At 39.0% G+C, this 22829-nt stretch overlaps 1 protein-coding gene across 1 annotated transcript in view; it reads left to right on the plus strand.

The window, feature by feature from the left end:
• Positions 1–22202, plus strand: part of LOC101851229 (casein kinase II subunit beta) — a 23906-nt gene extending 1704 nt beyond the window's left edge. The window contains exons 2-7 of the mRNA XM_005110367.3: positions 10316–10442; positions 11758–11860; positions 13366–13481; positions 14811–14886; positions 18098–18287; positions 18763–22202. Coding sequence (XP_005110424.1) covers positions 10371–10442; positions 11758–11860; positions 13366–13481; positions 14811–14886; positions 18098–18287; positions 18763–18871 — 666 coding nt within the window. The 5' untranslated portion in view covers positions 10316–10370 and the 3' untranslated portion in view covers positions 18872–22202. The remainder of the gene's footprint in view (positions 1–10315; positions 10443–11757; positions 11861–13365; positions 13482–14810; positions 14887–18097; positions 18288–18762) is intronic.
• Positions 22203–22829: the final 627 nt, after the last annotated feature.

Here is a 22829-nt window from a genome sequence, read left to right on the forward strand (position 1 = left end):
AATTAATTTACTTTTGTGTTTTAACATCATTTTTTAACTTTGTTTTGGTCAATTTGATCATCCACACCGATAGACAGTATTCAGAAAGACTTCTTCAAAGAGACAGAGAAAGAGAAGAGGGGAGGAGTAGGTCTTGCGAGAACTTCCGGGCAAAACAAAAATTCGGCTCGATTCGAAAAGTGAAATAGCCGTGGCACCTTTGTAGTCGATAAAATTAGCTTACTTTTGTGCTATAACGAACGTAATCTTTTCTTTGCCTTTATCCATTTGATCATCCACATCGATAGAAAGTATTCCGAAATTAGGAAAAACAGGTCTTGTTTCACACCGGGTGAGAATAGCCTACGGTGGCAAGTCTCACCCGATAGCCACTTCCTTTTGTTTTCTTTTGTTTTGAAAAAAGGGGGTGGGTGGTGTATGAATGAACATTTTTTGTTGTTGTTTTGTTGGTTTGTTTTTTGGTTAACTTTTTTTGGCCTTCTTTTTTTTGCTGATTTTGTGCAAGGGTAATATAAACGAAAATGTCAGTAAGACAAAGGAAGACCGAGTGCCCCAGTACAAACACATGGGTCGCCACCACTCGGAGAACGAGCGGCGCTTCTGTAGCAAGTTCACGACTACGTCCATTGTTACTTTATTACTGTTAGGTAAACAAAACAGTAACCAGTCACCTAGGCCTATAATTTTCCTTTTACCAATTTAGGCCTGGTTAAAGTTCAGTAGTGGCTTTCCTTGGTCTGTGAGTCTAATTTTTTATTTTTTTTTAGGCTCAGGAGAAGTAAAAAAAAAAACCTTTTCGGGACCAGGATTCGATGCCACGCTTGAAAGCACTGAACATTAGACTTAGAGAACGTAGACAGTAGACAGCTTGTTTACGTTCTCTTGGCCTAACTTAAAGTTCGAGTTGCACCATCTTGTTATTGTTATCCAAGTATCTTTCGACTTAAACTTGCTCAAACTCTAACTCAGATGATTGTGATTATAAGAGATGAACAAGACGTCTACTTTTGTGCAAACAATGTCAGAAACAATTGTTGGATCTTATCTAGATCTAGATCGACCCAATATTGATCGGAATAAGACAACGTCATAAAAAAAGGAGTCAAATCTTAGGAGGTTTATCAAAAAACTGAGAAAGCTTCCACAATTCAGACAGAACTACAATATTATCATGTAGAAACGATGCTACTACATCTAAATCTAGATTCTTGATCTAGTACTGGCGTTTCAAATAGCACGGGAGCTATTCAGAACGCGGCGTTGCAAATAGCGCTTGACTATTTTTATAAATGCAGTTGCGAACGCCGTAAAACCTCTACTAAAAAAGTCACCTCACTCACGATTTGTTCATGAGTTGTGTGCAGGGCTTATAGGACATGCGACTAAACGTAGAACGACACAAATTATTTTTAGGTAAGACGGCCATATCAGACCGGGATACCCCTCAGATCACGTGACTGCATCTAAATATAGCCAACTGCATGGCACCAAAGATTCTCTACTACATGATCTTTGATGGCACCATGCTTTGGTGCGATGTTTTTCCAAGATTACTGGTAATGTGATATGATGAGGTGCTCTGATGATGCTGCTGCTTACCTCTTCTGCGCGTTGTTTATCGGGCCCGGTGGGGGGTAATCTTCCGACGTCTTCACAGCAATTTCACGCACTTTATTGTCTTTGCGTTTACTGTGTTTCAATTTTAATTTCAAGCTTCAGCGTCCTTACTGTTCTGAGCATCAACGATCTAAGCGATCTTCCATCATGTCCAAGTGTGAAATTTTACCTTGCGAAACATATCGATACAGGTAATACGTCAAGCCACTGACCCAACATGTCGTCCCATGCAGTATCTCCACGGCCTTCTAAAAGTAGTCTGTGGGTATCCCAGAATGTGATGACATCACATTACTAAAAGGCCGGCACTATTTCTCTGAACGTTCGGGAATTTCTCCGAATACTCTGAAATCACATCCTTTACCACAAATTTCGGATATGATATAGATCTATAATTATAGTATAGGCCTACCAAAGATTGTTCGTATACAATATGGTTCAATCGGTCCAAAAAATGTCCGCAGTAAATATTTAGAAATGCTACAGTTCCAAATAGTTTTTCGCTACAGATATGACGTGTTGCCTATGAAGGGTGCTGCTCTTAAACTCAATGTGTTGTGTTCACTCGTGTGCTATCTAGATCTAGATCTACGGAGAGTTATTGATAACGACACACAGAAAGCATCTACGTCTGTCGTGGCCGCAACCAATCAATCATGGCTCGATTTTTTGGCATTTTTTAGTTCCCGAATCGAGGAATAAAAGTCAAATTTAAAAAAGAAAAAGAAAAAAAAGAAAGAAACCGAACCTCTTTACTTTTGAAAGAAAGTTCACTTAGTTTCACTTCATATCTTTCTCACTTGTTGTCACCACGTTGATTTGTTGAATACGTTACAGTTACTTTTATTTTTCCCTCTTTGTGGTGTTTTATTTTGTTAATGTGTCATTCTTTTTTCTTGTTATTCTGATGTGTTCTTTTTCTATCAATTTTTTTGTTGTTTAGGAAAGGAGGGGGGGGGGGATGTTGTATAGTGTAACGTCATTTAATTTGATGTTCCTACCTTCATAGATTCTAAATATATACATGTATATATATATATCTAAATGTGTTATGTTAGAGCGTACGTTCCACCAAAACCGATTACATGTACTGACACTGACAGGCCCCTTAATGTGTGTGATTCAATAATTTACATGTAATATCCTGTACTTTAAAAAAAAATTACGCACATTTAGGGTTAAAACAGCCAATCTTTTTCAGACAAGTGGACACACGCCCTTATTTGTTAATTTTTGTGGTTGTTTATGAGCTGTTCTAATTTTGATTTCATTCTGCTGTGAAAGCTTTCTTTTTCACGTTTTCCCACTCATCTAAAAATCTCTAGACTAGCTCTTGAAAATGGAAAAATTTGCTCCTGTGTGTGTGTCTGTGTGTGGTAGTAAGTGTAAGTGAAGAGTGAGGAGTGTGTGTGTGTGTTTGTTTTTCGGGCTTTATTCCTGCCTTTATTCAGTAACAGTTCAAAGTACAATGTATACACAAATAGAAACACAGGATCCATTCACTCCAGGGCTCATGAGTCGTTCCTCTCTTTCAGTTTCACTCATCCATTCACTTCCCGTGTTCTCTCCCGTGGCTCATCCCCGTCCGCATGACTTTCACTCCACCCCCTCCCTCCAGGCACACACAAAGAAAATCTCACTCATTCCCTTGCACCCTGCAAACCATGGACAATAATATAGGCAAAACGCAGCCTTAGCCGCATTCCTTTCGTTCGTGAGCTGAGGACCAGGCCAGGGGGGTCGGGGTCGTTGTCTTGTAGTTGCTGTCGCTTGTGGATATAATCGTACATTCTTTTCACCCGCTCTTTCACTCACACTGTCTCTCCATCCACAGCTCAGCTAGACATACGTTCAAAAGTTGCCCACTGATCATGTTTACTTAGTGTGTGTAGAAGTTTGTGTGTGTACATGTGCATGATGGTGGTGAGTGTGTGGCGGGTGTTACTGAAGGTTGTCTGTAGGCGGGCTTGCCATGCGGTGTTCCTTCCCAGACTAGAGGCAGAATGAAAGTTGGCGCCAAACTCTCGCAATAGATAGGCAAAAAATCAGGAGACCGGAAGCCAGAAACCGTTCGGAGAAATAAAGATCGGCACTATTTATCCGAATGTTCGGAGAAATCGTTACTTCGTTACTAAAATTAACAGCCAATCAGGCAGGTGCATTGTTCTACGTTTAGCCGCATATCTTATAGGTTATGACAACATGCAGGGCTTGAATTAGGTGTTCAAGAGGGCAGAAAAAATTGCCTCGGTGTGGCCTAAAAATCAGAGGGCATTGAGGCAATTTGCTAGGGCACCAAGGCAAAATTCACAGGGGATCATTTTGTTGATTAAAGTTGGTAATACTGGGTCATGCATCACAACGTTTATAACAATACAATTTATTCTTACTCTCTACAAAAGTATAAAGTTATTGGAACATTATAAGTGGGTGGTTGGCGGGAGCTCTGGTGTGGTTTGCTCCTTCTTTCCTGTAAAAATTCTATCGTCTCTATCTTCCCTCCATCTTTTTTATGTTTGTTACTCTCTTGTAACACCTCTAATCTTCGGCACTTATATGACCTTATTGTGTTGCAAGTGCTGTAAAACTCTTACTAAAACAAAAACAAGAACATTATAAAATTTGTAAAATTATGAATGAAAAGTAAGTAGAATCTAAATCACAGTAAAATCACATCAAAACAAAAGCACTAAAAGTCACAGTTTTAAATCAGACGATCATGATTGCATCTGACATAAATGCCTTTATGACTACCCCTCATTGATTGGATTAAAATGCATGATAATGTGTATGACTGTTGGAAATAGGACACAATAGAAAACAGTGAATGATTTGACCAATTAGGTAAGACACTGATCATTAATGAGATTCAAACAGAGTGGTTTTCTGGCGGTGTCCAAATGAAAACAAATTTTGAACTTGCATGTTAGAAAATGAGGAGTGAAAACAACTTATGAACTTGTATGGAAAAAAAAAGAATGAATAACTAAAAACTGCTGTTAAACAGTTATGAGGTTATGACTATGATAAGTGAAAACAAGTTTTGAAAATATGTCTTAAAGTATGTTGTATAAAAAAGACCTAAACAATCAGCATGTCATTTGAATTAATGACTGGATCAGAATATTGAAAATAGGTTGGCACACACAATAAAGAAAAAGACTGGCTTACTGAGGTTTGGTTATCATTGGTGTGAGTGTGTTTGCACTAGCCATGACAAAATTGACACTATTGTCAAGCTGAGCAGTGTCTGACTGAAGTTTTGATGAGATTTCAGACAACTCTTACAGGATTTCTTCATACCCCCCCCCCTCACGTGTATCTTAAAAATAAAAAAAATCAATAATTCCCCCTATTCCGGAGTCCCATACTTCGCGGCGTTCAGACTTTGAATGAACTTTGGTGACCCTAACAACCGGTGCTCACACGATGCCATAACTTGTCATGTAGGTTCAATGACCGGTCACGATGGCGAACCCGACAAGAGGCTTGTACATTGTATAACTTTCTTTTCTTTTTTTTTTTCCACAAGTGACAGCACGGGACAAATTATATTGATTTATTTTCATGACGTCATATTTAAAAAAATTAAAAACAAGAGCACGGCAAAAATTGCCGCGGTTGACCCTGTGATTTTAAGGGCATTGCGGCAAATTGCAAAGGCACCAAGGCAAATTGCTGCGGTGCCGCGGTCTATTTCAAGCCCTGGACATGCGACTAAACCTAGATCGACACAAACTATTTTAAGGTAAGACAGCCATCTTGTGGGACGTCAGACAGGGATGCCCCTCCGATCACGTGACTACATCTAAATATAGCCAACCGCATGGCACCAAAGATCGTGTAGAGACTCTTTGATAGCACGACACTTTGGTTCGGTGTTTTTCCAGGAATACCGGTAGATTGATATGATGTGGTGCTCCGATGATGCTGCTGCTTATCTCTTCTGCGCATTGTTTATCGTGCCGGTGTGGGAGGGGATATTCTTCCGGCATCTTTACGGCCATTCTTGTGCGCTTTATTGTCTTTGCGTTTACCTTGTTTCAATTTCATTCAAGCATCACTACCGGAATTCTGGAATGTTATTAACATACCGGAAACCTTTGAACAAATCAGTAGAGCGTGGCTGACAGACTGCATTTAGTCGAAGTGTGAAATTTTACCTTGCGCAAAACATCGATACGTATGATAAATCAAGCTACTGACCCAACTTTTCGTTCCATGCGGTATCTCCTTGAAAGGTTCTCTACTACTACACAGTCTTTGGTATCTCCACAGCCTTCTAAAAATAGTCTGTGGGTATCCCAGGATGTGATGACGTCACATTACTAAAATTAGCCGCCAATCAGGCAGGTACATCGTTCTACGTTGAGCCGCATGTGTAATGATGGATTACGCTTCCCTCACCAGCAGTTGAACATTTATTGTTAGGCCTACCCATTGGTCTACTTGGGTAAATATTCGATGGCGGGACTAACTATAACTTCAGGTGAATGAATTATGATGGCCCGTCCATAGTGTGAGGGGCCGATTCAAAATTAATGACAAAGCGTCAGGCAATGAGCCTGGTCGCCTGAGGCAGGTAAATTTGACTGTGGGTTGACAAAATAAAGTGACTGCGGTTGCATTGGACAGGTGACCGTTATACACAGTTAGATTATAATATAGAAAAATGGAAAGTGGCTGTTTGTACAGGTGGCCGTCATGTCCGGTTCAACTGTAATTCGGGTCATACTGAAATACGAAAAGACAGGAAGACTCGAAAAGACATCTGATGTGTGTCCCTTCAGGCTTGAGACTCATTTTCAGAGTTGCTTTGATTAAAATTGAGGTAATCCTTACCATCTATGGTCCCTACAAGTTTGTTTTTATATTCCGCCATGATGAACACCAGAGACTTCCAGATGAATGCAAGATTGTTTCATAAAGTCATTTCGATGTTTCTTTTTCTTTTTTGTTGCCTTACAATTATTATTAGTAAAATATTATTAATTATGTAACTACTGTGATAGGACTGTCTTTCCTTACTTTAATGGCGCTGGGTACAACTTTGACAAGTGGAAAATTAAATTACATTGTTAAACGTAGCAATGCCAGACCTGCCAACTGCTCTGATTTTATCGTAATTGCTTTGATATTTTTATCTTTTTGAATGACACCAACAGAATATACAAATTTTTTTTCCCCCGAAACTCGACCTAACATGGATCGGATGTCTCGTCGATTCAGAAAATAGGTCAGGAATTCCCTTAACCTGTCGCCCGCTCACGCTGTTGATCGACAGCACACAACACACGAACCGAGTAGATCTATGACACACAGCCCAGAGCGGGAACCACCCACACTGTGTAATTATGTACGCAGATAGCCTCGACCTCTACTATGGAAATCTTTTGTCCACGAACTTTGATCTGTCAGGTTTAAAAACAATAGCCAATCAGATTCCAGCTTTTATTTTGGAGGCAGGGTGTCCAATAATGTCGTCACGAGCAACGAAAGTGACGCTATCACTCAGGCCTGGCAGCATGTCAGAAGTCAATGGTAACTTCCTGTTGAGCTATATATATAGCGCCTTAGTTAAGAATGTTTTTCTTTTTCGTTATACTTCAAAGTAAACAGGAGAGCTTCCCGGAGATAGGGCCTATCCGAGTAAGATCATATGTGGCATACCGAATGGCCAGTTTCAAGAGCGGAATTTGCCGAATGTCCCCGTATTTTTTACTTTCGTTCTCGTTTGGCGATTTCCTTACTCCCGAGATCATGATGATTTTTATAGGCCTACCTATAATAATCTCTTATAACAACAATTCTAATAAAAGTATGCCTCTTGGCGATTAACCAACTTAGTCGGAGAATATGGATATTAAGTTAGATGCTCCTATTTTTTTCTCCAGACTCAGATTTTTTTCCTGATAAAATCCCTATTTTTTTCTGGTAGGGGTTGGCAGGTCTGCAATGCCATTGAAAATTTAATTTCACTTAGCCCTTTTTTATTTGGTACCTTTGAAAGAATTTTCAATTCTAAGAATTATGCTTTTTGAATTTTAAGAAGGGGTTCATAAATTTAAAAAAGTTATGGGGTTGTAAAAGTCGGCAAAATATGGATGACCCACATACTCCCTAACTAAAAGTGGACCTCACAATAGCAGATTTTGTAAGAAAATCGACGATGTCTCAGTGATTAATTGGAGTGTTAGAAAGAAACTACCTGAAAGGCTACCTGACGTATTTTTGGGTGGAGAAATCATTTCTGCTGTCAGATTTACTAACCATTTCGTAGCTATTTTGTTATAATTATAATTTTGGTGTACATATTACTATTTTGCGATAAAGGGATGTCGGGATGAGAGCATTTTATTTATAGCACTGTTTCACATGGGATATTTAGGAATATGTTGGCAGAGTGACTAAACAATGGCAAAGCTTTCTTTGATGACTTTAGACCATGCCAACCTTAAAGTATAATTGAATTCAATTTTGCATGCCTTACAATTAAAAACCGTTTTTTCCCGTTGAAACGCGAACACTCTGAGGTGAGATAAGCTCGCCCCAAAATACCCCTATTGCGATGTTATAGGGGAACAGAGAGAAAAACAACCGGATGTGCGCGCCTGCCATTGTTTTATTTCAAGTGATCAATGAACAGGCTCGGAATAGTCATTGGATTTGTAGGTCACATACATTTGCCGAGGGAGTGAGGGGGAGAATGGCCTGTCTCCAAGGGAAGCTGCTTTGGACAGGGGCTAGTCGTGCATAAACGATCAGGTCTAAACAACTACTTGACACAGAATGTTCAAATTTAAGGACAGTATGGAGGAAAGATAGATCTCTTACCTTCTCGACTTTGAAAATCAAGCTCCTTATAGTTTTCGGTGTACTCGATACGAAAGTGTTCCTGACACCAAAAGCAAATGTTAATTTATATGTACAAACTTCAACATTCACATATTATTAGTTTGCCCTATTTTCTGATTGGTTGCCAAGTTTTTTTCACATTGATCCTGAAATCAGTGCTTCCACTCTTCCGTATTTTTACGGAGATCCGTACTTTCTGCCAGTTCTGTACTTGTTCCTCCAGCATTATCAAATCTCTGCGTAAAAATCTGGGACAGCGTAAGTCTACAGAAATTCCGTAGCAAAAGATCCGTACTCGCCTTCGCATCGCCTTGTATAAGCTATGGATTTTTACAGTAATTCTCTCAGCAATAGTTGATGTTATAGAAACCTGCTAGATTGCACATTTCCTGCCATCGACCATTATTCCGTAATGCCTCATGCATTCATTGCGGGTTGGTCGGCAGTACAATTTATACCTGCAGATTGATCAAAGCCTAGCGAACTTTTTGTGCCACTTTCCTCCTTTCTATTATTCTCCCTCATTCCGTCTATCTTCAGATTGTTGCTGTGGCTGGAAAATCTGCGCGTTGATCCAATATATTGACTTGTGATCTTAGACAGAAAAATTACTGTCAGAAAGAAACTTTCTTGCAAATTTATTGTCTACATCTAGATCTAGAGAAACTATCAGTGCGAAGATTCTACAACACAAGACGGCGATAAGGGCCACGAGGAAAGAAATGTGAGCTAAAACTACTAAAATCAAGAATAATTCGAAGTGGTGTTCCAAGGTTGTTACATGCGACATTCAGATGTAAAAATTGAAGAAAATTAGGGATTACGCTGGGTAACGGTATTGTGAAGGGACATATCTATTAATTATTTCCTGGTTTGCCTTCTATCAATGGTGCGATGACAAATTAATTGAATTATAGTAACAATGGAAGGGGAACCTCCTTTTAAACATTGCCAGCAATGGAAAGATATGTTGGTGAAGAAATCAAACGAGATGAAATCTGGTGAAAAAATAGGTCATATGGGTCGTTGGCAATCTCTTCAAACAGGCTCCTAAATGCCATTTTCTACCCTCTAAAAGTACTATACCAACTTTGATTGAGACGAATTTCTCGGTTATGAACCAATGCAGGCAGTTCAAGAAGAAGGCCACAAACACACACAAACTCAAGCAGACTGACGCACACACATTTGAGCTTCGTGAATGCCAATCCAACACGGGAACCGGATTCAAGGGGAGATGGTGCTCGGCGTGCGTGCACTGAGCCAGGGGCTAGACTGACGCGGGACCAGAACGTAGGCGAGGTGCCGAAATAGGCTTATCGGGCGATATAGACCCGGCCCCCAGCAGGACGAGGGTTAATGCAGTTGCGAGCGGCGTAAAACACCCCCCCCCCCCCAAAAAAGAAGAAAAAAGGGAAATTTAGTTTCTGGTACCCAGATAATGGAAAAAATAAAGTTGTGATCTCTGCACCCAGAATATATTATAATTATAACCAAATAATTAGTTAATTATTCACTTTTCAGTAAGAGTAATTCACAGTAACGTTTTTCAGGAGAGAGAAAAAAAGCTGTTTTGTTCATCTTAAAATTGTACTTGCCATATGTATCTTTTCTTGCCTTTTTTAACATTTAGGATTTGAATTTTGACAAAATATTTCTTGAGAACATGCAACCAATATAACAGGTTAAGAAACTGCTATTAAAAAATTCCAAATTTTGAGCTCAGTATATCTTAACAGCTAACCGATGATATGTGTTTCTTCCAGATGTATGGAACATGCATTTTTTCTTTGTCAATAAATTTATGTATTTTCTCAATTTGCAAATTTTCTTATGCCAACAGAAAAAGCCTTTAAAAAGTGTCCCCATCAGATCAACACAGATTATAAACCAAAGTCATGAGTAGCTCAGAGGAAGTGTCGTGGATATCATGGTTCTGTGGTCTCCGTGGCAACGAGTTTTTCTGCGAGGTGAGTGTGCTAATTTCAATTTTAGTTAGGTATGTGGTGTTATGTGTGTTTATCTCCTTTGTAAGCTTGCTCTACTCTGGTGTTGACCAGATGACAAGGACTTGTGGTTACTTGAGGGAGGCATTGCGCTGCCAAGAGCTAAATGCTCGTAGATAAAGGGATTTGAAAACAACGACAACATCTCACGTGTATGGTATGTTTTGTATAGGAATATGTTTTCAAAAAAAGAATGATAAAACCATTATTTATGTTCACGTAAAGTAAAAGTAGCTGGTCTGTTGAATTTGTAGTGTTGTTGACATGGGGAGTTGAGGGCGAGATAGTGTCATTAATCTCTCAATGGTATAGTGATAGTGTCATTAATCTCTCAATGGTATAGTGGAAAAGATCTATGCATTTTCCTTTTGTGTTTAATGTTGACGAGTATTTAAATTTAGTTTGATACTTGTGAATCATACGTTTAGAGGAGAATCTTGAATGGAGAAAAATGTCACATCTCTTGCATTTTTATAAGTTATAATGTGACAAATGCAGATCTATACAACCCCCCGGAGCAGTGCCACTGACTGTAGTGTCTTTAGGCCAATCCCAAAGGGGGGACATTTCTCGTTCAAGCATAGTAGAATTGTAAATGGGCTGACTCATATCACGCTCATAACTGTGCCTGATCTACAACAGGGAACTGCTGCTTTTTTCTTTCCTGATCCTTACTATTGACATTTTCCTCTACTTTTGTATGTTTGTCACTCTCTTATGACCTGCTATTTCCGGGGTGCCTTGATAGTGGATGCAGACCTTGTGCTGTTGAAGCTAGAGAGGTGAGCAGTCTAAGTCTGATTCCCGGTAAAGACTTCTCTGTTGACACCCACCCCTTGGCGCTCATATGATCTTATGCAGTTGCGAGCGCCGTAAAACCCTTTACTATATAAAAAAAAAGATCCATACAATACATGCAAATGTGCAAGAATTGTGACTGTAATTATAAGTTTTTCTTGTCCGTTCTCAAATCATAAGGTGGTAGAAAACGCAGTGTTTTTGAGTCTTACTCTAATGAACCAAACTCATTAAAAAAAATTGAAAGATTTAAAAAGTTACTTCAATTCTTATTTGTATCCCCTACTCTAGTAGTATTTTAAAAAATTTAGTTTGTAGAATGTGATTAGTAAAATCATTATCAGCAAACTACCATGTTCTGCTTTTGAGAAACAAGGAAAATCTACGTCCATATTTTTCCTTCACATTTATGTCCTTATTTGGTTCGTTTTTGTTGTTTTGTTGTTTTTTTAAATTGTGTTTCCTTGTTTTTTTGTCTCAGGTGGATGAGGATTACATTCAAGACAAATTTAACCTGACAGGCCTCAACGAACAAGTCCCTCACTACAGACAAGCTTTGGATATGATTCTCGACCTCGAACCAGGTAATTTATTGCTTCCAACAAGAATATTTTCATTCTATGTTAGTCTTTATAGCTTCTCAGAAAGAAATGAAAGTAGGATTTACTGTGAGAATGTTGTTATGAGAATTGGTTAATGAAATGTTGTGTTAGCTTTTCACGTGGGCTGAACTTAAAATGAATCTAGCAAATATTGAGTAGAGGGTAGAGTTATTTTCATCCTTGCAGTGAGGAGAGCTGAATTTAGAGCAGAGTGGGAATCCATGAAATGCGACGAAATCTTTTGCTGTAATGGAATTTTTGTGGTATCAGATCATTTGTGTGACCCCGTTCTGAAGAAAAGTCAAAAGTTTGGTTTGCTGATATTGAAACAGAAGGTATCAGACACTCCCTGAAAGTTCATCATGAAGATAGTATACAGGTTGGTCACATAATATCGCTGGTGTCATATATTATGGCTTCTGGTAATCTCTCTTTCCCATCTTTCATCTCTTAGAGGAAGACGAAGATAATGTTGATGGAGACGTTGTTGAACAGGCTGCTGAAATGGCCTATGGCCTCATACACATGAGATTCATTCTCACCAATAGTGGCATTATCAAGATGGTAAATGGGAAGACTTTAAAAAGTTTGAGGAGTATTGCTTGAGAAGTTTTGCTTTCTTTTATCCTTTTGGCCAGAATTTTGTGTTTTCTTTTCTTTGTTCGTCTTGGCGTGTTTTTTGTTGCATTCAAAAGTTTTTCCGGTAGGATGACAGTCTTGATGCAGTATTTTAAAATTTTTTGAGACATACGCTGCAGTGACAACATATGAAAGTGTAGGGAAACTTTAGCTGTGGAAAAGGACGTTGACTCATTAGTTTTCTTTGTGTGTACCATGTTGATAATGATGTAGAGCAAAGTGAAAGAAATATTAAAAAAGCTTGACATTGTTGTACCATGACTTCCATTGAAATTGTTTGTTCTACTCAAGCGCAAGTATGTTTAGTTATGTTAGTGGTGAAGTCTTAATTCTACATACTTCGACATTGACTTTGAAGCACAATTGATATGGTAAACTTTACTTAAAAATATGACTTTCTGCTGTGACGTTGATGAAAGATAAAGGAAAAGTGCAAGATTTTATTTGAAATTTACTGATGTCAGAGCTAAGGGCTAAGCCTTTTGTTTGTTTACTTTGCTTTTTTGTGTTCAGACATTTGTTTACTGTTCTGTTATATTCAGGATATTGTGACATGAACGTTTTTCTCTACTGTTACAAGAGAACTAAGGAAGGTTTGATTTAGCCATACTTTCTTTTTTGTTACATTTTATTTGGTTTTTGGAAGGGATTTTTTTTTTTTTTGGGGGGGGGGGGGGGTTCAATTGTTTTTGCTCACACAAGTTCTCTTTCTTGAATAAGAGGAGAAATACCAGAGGGTTGGTTCAGACGAAAGATATAAATTGTTATCAGTTTGATTTAAAAATGAATAAAATGGTGTCTGCTGGGGTGGCCGCTTGACAATTGTTCCTGTGCCCATCCCATGGCAGATGATGAACTTGAGGAGAACCCGAATCAAAGTGATTTGATAGAGCAAGCTGCGGAGATGCTCTATGGCCTTATCCACGCCCGCTATATCATGACCAACAGAGGCATAGCCCAGATGGTAAGCTTAAGAGAATATGTTTCTATGGGCTGTTTTTGTATGGAAAAGTGCCTTTCTCACACGCTGAATGAATGAAGGAGTATTCAGTGTTCATTTATTTTGTAAAATTTTCATGGGAAAGGATGTAATGTTTAAAGAAATGTGAGGACAGTATATTTGTTATGAACCTGTTATATTTGCCCTTTCTTTGATTTTGTTGGCTCTTGAAATATTAGATTTGTTGTTTTCCAGTTGCAGTTTTGGATTACAATTAAATTTTTTTTGGTTCATCAAAAGGAAATGAAGCAGTTTAAAAACTTGTTCATCAAAGTTTGAAATAGAAATATGTATGTGTGTGTGTGTGTATTGCATAGCAAGAGAAATGGCAGATTGAATGCTGTATTAGTTGTATGGCTGCTTATTGTGCATGTGTTTACGGTAAACCTTGACTGTGTGACCAGTGTAACTTTTTTTTTTTCTTTTTTCTTTTTTTTTTTTTTGGTAGAGGGTTTAACGGCACTTGCAACTGCATACGGTCATATGAACGCCAAGGGGTGGGTGTCAACAGAGAAGTCTTTACAGGGAATCTGACTTACTCTGCTCATGTCTCTAGCTTCAACAGCACCAGGTCTTCTTCGACTATCAAGGCACCCTGGAAATAATGTGTCACAAGAGTGTGTGACAAACATACAAAAGAAGTAGAGGCAAATGACAATAGTAAGGATTAGGAACGAAAAATAGGCAGTTCCCTGTTGCGGTTCAGGCACAGTTATGAGCGTGACATGATGAATCAGCCCATTTACAATTCTACTGTGCTTGAACGAGAAATGTCCCCCCTTTGGGAACGGCCTAAAGACACTACAGTCAGTGGCACCGCCCGGGGGTGGGGGGTGGGGCATGATATTCTCAATGTGATTGTAACTTCTGGATACGATTCCTCATGACGTGGACAAGGACTAGCTTTACAGGGACTGATAATAGGTGAAATGAGTGTTTAGACATGTCGTATTGCTGTTGTACCACAAATAATACCATAATTACGTCTTTATATTTTATGATGTCATACGTATATTGTGTGCTGAGGGGTAACAAAAGATATAATAGTTTAATCTTTTGATATCAATTATTTGATCAGTGAAGAATATTCCACTCAGATTCACTTGAATAGGTAATAATGACAATGGGTATAAATTATTATAAAAATAAAAGTACAATTATATACCTTCGTCTGTGTGTTGAACTGTATGATTCAACTTGAACAGAATTTTTTTTATTAGAGAATTCACACAAATCTTTTCGGCTGTTGCCTGTTTGTGAAGTCTGAAATATGTTGTACCTTGGTACTTCCAGATTGAGAAATGGCAGCAAGGTGACTTTGGATACTGTCCACGAGTGTACTGTGAGAACCAGCCTATGTTACCCATCGGTAAGTCCAGAGGTTTTTCTGTAACCTGTTGTAAGTTTTGTCAATTTACAGAAGTATAAACAGTCGAGCATGGATATCTTGATTATGTTGGGGGTCGACAATTGTGTTTGACACATCTGTTATTCAAGTAAACCATGATACTGAGCAAAAAGAGAGTTATTGAAGAAAAAAATCAGGACTGACAACGAACAATAAGACAGGTATCGAAGAAAAATCAGGGAAGTAACTGATGGTAAAATGGTCAGGTAAACACCCATCGCTTATATTTGATTTTGTCTCATTTTTTAAAGATACGCAGAAAGTTTTGATCACCAATTTTTCATCTGAGTGCATGACTTTTTGTCAACCTCGGGTAAAATTTCTGATGCCTTTTGATTCCAGTAGGAAGCTTGAGAGAACCGTTCTGCCAATACAAAGAAAATATAGCGGTTTAGCTGGGGAATAGCATATGGTTCTAACTGTCTGTGAATTCAAGTTTTGCATGTTCGAGTTATCTGCTTGACTGCATGTTTGTAGAACAGTGCTTCCACTCTTCCGTATTTTTACGGAAATCCGTACTTTCTGCCAGTTCCGTACTTGTCCCTCCATCATTATCTACTCCCTCCGTTAAAAAAAAAAAGCGACAGTGCAGGACTGCCGAAATTCCGTACTCGCCTTCGTATCGTCTTGTATAAGTTACGGATATTTACGGTAATTCTCTCGGCAACAAGTTAACGTTATAGAAACCTGCCAAATTGCGCATTTCCTGCAATCGGACATGATACCGCTATGTCCCAGTCCCATGCATTCATTGCGTGTTGGTCGGCAATACATTTTTTACCTGCAGATGGATCAAAATCTGGCGAACCTTTTGTGCCAACTTCCTCCTTTCTGTCATTCACTCATTCCTTCTGTCTATCTTCGGATTGTTGCCGCGGCTGGAAAATCTGCGCGTTGATCAAGACTGATTTTGATCTTAGACAGAAAATTACTGTCGGAAAGATACTTTTTTCGCAAATTTTATCTAGATCTAGAGAAATTATCAATGCGAAGATTCTACGGCACGTGAACGCAATATAAGGGCCGCGATGAAAGAAATATATGCTGGTACGGTCGTGCCCACTACGGATGGGATCGGCCGACTGCGCCGATCGCCCGACTCGGTCGAACAAACGTGTTTGCTTTGAAACTGAAAACAAACACGTTTGTTTTTGAGGCGATCGAGTCGGGCGATCGGCCCGATCGGCCGATCCTGTCCATAGTGAACACCACGTATAAAATCAAGAATAATTCGAAGTGGTGTTCTGAGGTTGTGACAGTGACTTTCAGACATGAAAATTTAGAAAAAATGTGGGTATACGCTGCGCAACCGTATTTTGAAGGTACATATTATTCATTATTCCCAGGTTTGCCTGCTGTCAATGGTGCGACTACAAATTAATTGAATTATAGTAGCAATGAAAGGGGAACCTGCTTTTAAACATTTCCAGCATTGGAAAGATATGCTGGCAATGAAGTTAAACAAGACAAGAAAAAATAAATGTTATGGGCTGTAGGCAATATCTTCGAACAGGCCCCTAAATGCCATTTTCTACCCTCTAAAAGCAGTAAATTTCAATTTCTTCGGGGGCTTCGCCCCCTGTACCCCCACCGGGGCGCTATCCCTGGACCCTGCTGGGGGGCTCTGCGGCCCCCAGACCCCCTGCAGAATTTTCCTTACTTTTCAGCTTCAGCTGGTGGAAGCACTGGTAGAAGAATGGGTTAAAAAGGATTACATCGCCACTGTGGTGATTTGGGGCTGAAAATATTTAGAAAGTGAGACCTACCTTTGACATTCGCTAATTGTTTTGGTGGTTGTTTCTGCAGGAAAAGATTCATTCTCAGGAAACTTATATTATGAATATTAGAGTTACAGCCAAGTTTATAAGAATGATACCTAAACAACTGTGTACACTCTGCATATTTAAAAGTTTGCCTGTAAATCAAAGATTGAAAAAAAAAAAAAAAAAAGCCTAATTAATTTTAATGCAGCATGAAGCAAATGTTTTGCTGGCCACTCTGCTCAGATTTAGTGACTGGCTTTCTGTGCTCATGCAACAGTAGAACGCCCATACGATTATTTCAATTTGTTCGGGCGCTGGTGTCTTATATGGGCCTTGGAAGTCTTGAGCCTTAGCAAGGTCTTGATGTGCACCACACAGTCAGTTCCCAAAGAACATCTATGTCTTACCCTAATGAGAATGTGTGGTTGGCGGGTGCTCTTTGCTGGTTTGCTCTTCTTTCTTTTCAAAAACATTTTTTTTGGTATGTTACTCTCCAGTAACACCTTTAATATTTTGTTACTTACATGGTCTATTGGGTTACAAGTGCTACTCGTATTAGAACTAAGAAAAAATAAACTTCTAATGAGTGTTAGCTGTTCTTCGAAAAGGGGTAGCTGTCGTGTCTGCTTGTGTTTTTCCGTGGAATAATAGTGATCCACTGTTCCATTTATGGGCGTAAGTATCTTGTGACACCTCTATTCTTGGGCTCTTATACAACCTAATTTTGTTACAAGTGCCTAACTAACACTTACAGCACACAACACTTATCTCCATGGACCAGGCTGCAGATGCAGTACATCAGTACCTCACCTGTATCTCAGCAAAAAATACCCCAACCATTATTAAAATTTCAGTATACTGAGACAATTAATAGTGATCATCGCATGTCCACCAAAAAGGGGATTAGAAATCAGAACTGAAAACATTAGATCTAGCTCTTTCATCACCCGAATTCTCATCATGGTATAAGAGTAAAGCAGCACTCATGCTAGGTCTACTCGACAGACAAAAAAATAAATTTACTACAATTGTTGTATACATACTGATTTTCGACCTCAAAGATCACATAAACCATTCAGAAAGGAAATTTATCTTTAACAAGTCTGCATGTCCAAAAGGAGATTGCGGGTGGTTTGCAGGTGCTCTAGTGTGGTTTGCTTGTTCTTTCCTATAAAACATCTATTGTCCTTATCTCTCCTCCTCCTTTTTTGTGTATGTTACTCTCTTGTGACACATCTATTCTTCGGCACTTATATGACCATATTGTGAAGCAGTGCGGTAAAACTCTTACTAAAACTACTAAAAAAGGAGATCATTGCTACTACGGTTTTGTTGCTACATCACACAGGTGCCAATCGGCATCCCACGGGGGCAAAGTGTTAAAAATTCTTTTACCAAAATCCCTCCAGGTTTGTCAGATGTCCCCGGAGAGGCTATGGTCAAGCTGTACTGCCCCAAGTGTCAGGACGCGTACACTCCCAAGTCGTCGCGACACCACCACACCGACGGAGCCTACTTCGGCACTGGTTTCCCCCACATGCTCTTCATGGTGCACCCAGAGTACAGACCCAAGAGACCAGCCAATCAGTTCGTGCCCAGGTCAGTGCTATTTGTGTGTGTTTGTGTGAGTGTGTCCTTGTGTGAGTGTTGGTTTTTTTTTTGTTTTTGTTTTTTGATAAGGTAAACTTTAATGATTGCCCTTAAGAAAAGCTGGTTTTTCAGTTTGGTCTAATTTATTGGCATAGTATAATTACTAATTATTAGGTGCACCAGCACAGACAGTAAAACATACGTACATTTCTGAATTATTTTTTTTTTTACTTTGGTGACTGTATGACTTGTCCATTTTTTTGCTTATATTTGCAGATGAATTTTTCTGTTCAGTGTGAAACATGGTTTGAGTTGATACTTGTTGTGTTTCTGTTTAGTTTAAAACTAAATAGTTCTTTATTTTCTTTTTTGTCTTAGTTGTGGTTAGTTTTTAAAGTACCATGAGTTGTTCTTCATGATTAAAAAACAAAAAACAAAAAAATCCGTAAAAACTCATGGATTTGTCTGTATGTGTGTTCTACAGGTTGTATGGGTTCAAGATCCACCCTCTGGCCTATCAGCTACAGTACCAGGCGGCCTCTAACTTCAAAATGCCCATCAGAGGGACGGGTCATCCCAACAGCAAGCGATGAGAACTCCTATGCAAGTCGGCTGGTCAAAAATTTTGGGCTGTGTGTCCAGATTTTTATTTTGTTTTATTTAACTGAAGAAATTATATTTTATGTATTTGATATTTACGTGTGTTTTGAACTTTCACAACCTGTCAACGACTGACTTCTCGTGCTTAGGATTTTTGGTTTGGTTTTCCTCATTTGAACCCCTGGTACCCTTCTTCCAAGTCCAAAAGCAATGAAAGAATTGAAGATGCTGATTTTAGGGTGTGTGTGTACAAAAGATCTGTGAGTGAATATGTGTACAGTCATGAGTGAGGCAGTCTGCGTGTTAGTCCATCAGTGTCTCCCTCCCTCCCTCCCATGTCCCATTGTCTGATCAGACTACCGAGCCCCCAGCCCCCTCCCTTCATCACTGATTTCCACATTTTTTTCTCACATCTGTTTCTATACATCTGACTTTTGACAGCTCTCTGAACTGTTGTTCAGCTTTCTCTGTTTCACCATTGCATGCTTTAGTTTCACCAACTTTGTCCTCATTTTCTCTCTCTCTTTATTTTTATGAAAGCCTTCACAAGGCCCACCCCGCGCCCCACCCCACCCTCCGCAGCCTCCACTTTGTCATGCTGAAGAACTTACCATGTGGCTCAAACTATTTATAATATCATCGTGTAAGTCGTTGAAGATGTCAAATTCCAGTAATCGTGTGATGACCCTCAGGATTTGTACGCACCTTTTTGTGGGGCTCATCCCCCCCGTCCCCGTGTAAGTGACCTCGGGATCATGGATATACGTGTGTGTGGGGGCTATTCCAGTCGTTGCTCTGAGTTGAGACACTGTTCCTGCAGAGTTGCAGCTTCTCCTGACAGTTAGGCAGGGCTCTTGGGACGGCCTGCTCCTTCCACTTCTGTTTCTAACCTGACCCCCTCGTGAAATGTGCCAAGGTGGCTATTGGAATTTTTGGTGTGCACATTGAGATTCGGAGGTACGGCTGTATTCTCATATCTTTTCTCAATGAAATGATTGGTTTTCTCCCATTATGTACTGGATATTGGTTTGCAATGATCTGATTACTGTGTTATTTTCCTGGTGGCAACTTGTCTTAACTTCTCCTTTGCCGCTGCTTTCTTTGCCCCCTCCTAATTTTTTGTCTTTTCTTGTGCTCTGCATGTAACTGAATTATGCCAACAGCATTTGGCCACTGTACACTGACGCGCTTTTTTTTTTTTGGTCCTCTCATCCGTTTGATTTGAGTCAATGGTTGTCTGTGATGCCCTCGTTAGATGTAGCATAGCTAGGCCTACTTACAAGATGCGTTCCTGTAGTTTCTAGTCGTCTCTTCTGCACTTTTGATACTGCTATAATCCTTGGTGTTGCTGATTCCTATATATTTTTTTATAATTTTTGCAGTGTGTGTGTCTTGCATTATCCAAGTTCTTTTAAAAGAAGAGTTTGTGTGTGTATAGATTGTCATTTCTCATTAAATTTATATTTTTTAAAATTAGGGCTCTAGCATCTGAAAATTGCTGAGATACAAATGCATTTGATATGAATGCTCTGTCCTGTAGGAATCGCTCTGTCAGTCTGCTTTTTAAAATCTTTTTCTTCTTCCTTCTTCTCAGAGCTTTGATTCTTTACACACATGATTCCAATAATGTCATAGTCGCATATGTCAAAGCATCACCATTTTGTATGAAAGAAACTTCATGATTCATTGGTGTTAATTATGGCCGTCAAGGTACACTGCTGCAGTGGTGAATATGATTTCCTTACTAGAAATATTATGCACTCGTAGCTGTTTCTTCACTGCTTTGATAAAAGGCTTTAGGTTTATGAGTGTGTATTCATATCAGGTATCATCACCATTACACTCTGCCTGTACTTTAAGTGTCAGTTTAAGTATGGCCTCCTTCTTAGGTTTCAAAAACATGTAAAGTTGACTCTCTTGTACTGAGAAACAGCTGTAGGTAGTGAGTAGTACCCTGTCACGAGTCTGACAGGAGGAAGTGCTAGGCTGTCTGTGATTTACCAGCAAGCAAAAGAAGTATGTGAGTAGACCAGCTTGTTTATTGTGCGGCGTGAGTACAATACCGTTTTATTGCATTTGCTTTCCGCACTATGTAAGAGGAAAGTTTTGTTTGTTTTTTTGTGGGTTTTTTTTGTGTGTGAAGAGCTTTAAAACTTCAAGCAAGGGAAACGAAGATTTGCTACATGATGTTAGGAAAAGAAATGAGTACATGTATGTGTGGGTCTGTATGCTGTGTATGTGTTATTGTGGGCCAAGAGAATTTGACTTCAATATTTGATAGTACTAGAGTTCAATGGGTTATTTTGATGGTCGTGGAAGAATTGACTAATTGTTTTTTGTGTGAGTCCTCCTAAGTCTTTTGTTTTCAGTTATTACAATGAGCAGGGGAAAAGTCAAACCTCTTACCTCTTGAAGGGGGGTTTTGGTTGGCTATTGCTAGTGAAACTGGAGAATTGTGTGCTGCAGTTTTGGTGTGAAGTGAAGACAGGACTAGGGCAATACATCCAAACTTGTCTTGATTGAGAGAAATTTTGCTTTGATTAAAAAAGAATATCACTACTTTCTAAAATTTTGGAATTGTTGACTAATTTTTCCTGCAACTTTAGCAATGGGCTTTTCTATAAAATATATTTACCAGCAATGTTGAATTTTATCATGACATACTGGCAGATTTAACAGACTGGGCAAGAGCTTAGCTTGGATTAAAGAGTTGCATTTAAAATATGTAAGTAATTTTTAAAAAAATTGTTTGAGTTGACTGACCGTCCCGATGTGAAAAAAAGCAACTCTTTTTAGATTTAGCTGGTGGAGCTGTTATGATAAAACAGCAGCTTGCTGGGGATAGGATGCTCTTGTTCCGTGAGAGGACGGTGCTCATCTGTCGTGCTAGCCGTGTATGGGAAAACACCTTGTGTGGACAGTTATGTAGCTCTTTCTGTTGCATGTGTTATCGTTTGAAGTCAGAATTATCGAACACGTGTTGTTAGTTTACTGGTGTGGGTTATTATAAATAGAGTTTCTTGCATTGATAATTGTAGAGTTGCATACTGGAAAATCATATTTGAAATAATATTTTGCCTGATAATCTGACTTTTATTTAAGGGACAGTAAGAGTTTTGTTTTGTTTTGGGTTTTTTTGGTTCTGTTAGTAATACTTCTACACAAATTTTGTTTTGTATTTAGTACAGAGAATGTTAGAGAGTCCTGGAGGTGAAGAAGAGATGTACAGTATTATTATTCATCATCATGTTCTGTTGAATTGGTTGCCACGACACATTTTGTAGCTCATCAAATAATAAAGGTGTATTATGTCCTGTTTGTTGATATCAGTCTCCGCCTTATGATTTTTTCAAAAATTTTGGAGTGGATTTTTGGAGGGTTCTGTGGTGTGTCCTACACTTTCTACTTCCTTTGTGTCTGTTTTCTTTTTCATGCTTCCTGCGAAATGTGGCTGTTGTTGTGTTGATTTGCTGTAAACTATAATTGTGCTGTTTTTACTTTTTTTTTCTCCTGGAGTGTTTATTTGTCCATCTGGATGTGCTGTCAGCTCAGATGGCAGGTGCTCTGGTGTGGTCTGCTCTTTCTTTCTGATCAAACCTTTATTGTTCTGATCTCTCCTCCTTTTTTTTGTGCAAGTTACTCTCTTGTAACACCGTTAATCTTTGGCACTTATATGACCTTATTGGGTTGCAAATGCTGTAAAACTCTAAAACAAAAAGGATGCCCTGGTTTGAAAAATAATAACTCTGTAATGGCTAATGGTATCGGGTATCGATACCAGAATTCTAGAGATGATAGAGTATTGGTTAAGTACTTGCTAGTGGTTCTAACTTGATTTTGTCCAAAATGTTCCTTGCTCTAGTATATCTTAGTTATAATGGATGACGAGTTGGCAATATTCTGAACTGAAGTCCAGGTGACCCAGATTTGAATGTTTCTGAGTCAAGGTTG

The sequence above is a fragment of the Aplysia californica genome, unplaced genomic scaffold (genome assembly GCF_000002075.1).
Source record: "Aplysia californica isolate F4 #8 unplaced genomic scaffold, AplCal3.0 scaffold00881, whole genome shotgun sequence".
Classification (NCBI taxonomy): domain Eukaryota; kingdom Metazoa; phylum Mollusca; class Gastropoda; order Aplysiida; family Aplysiidae; genus Aplysia; species Aplysia californica.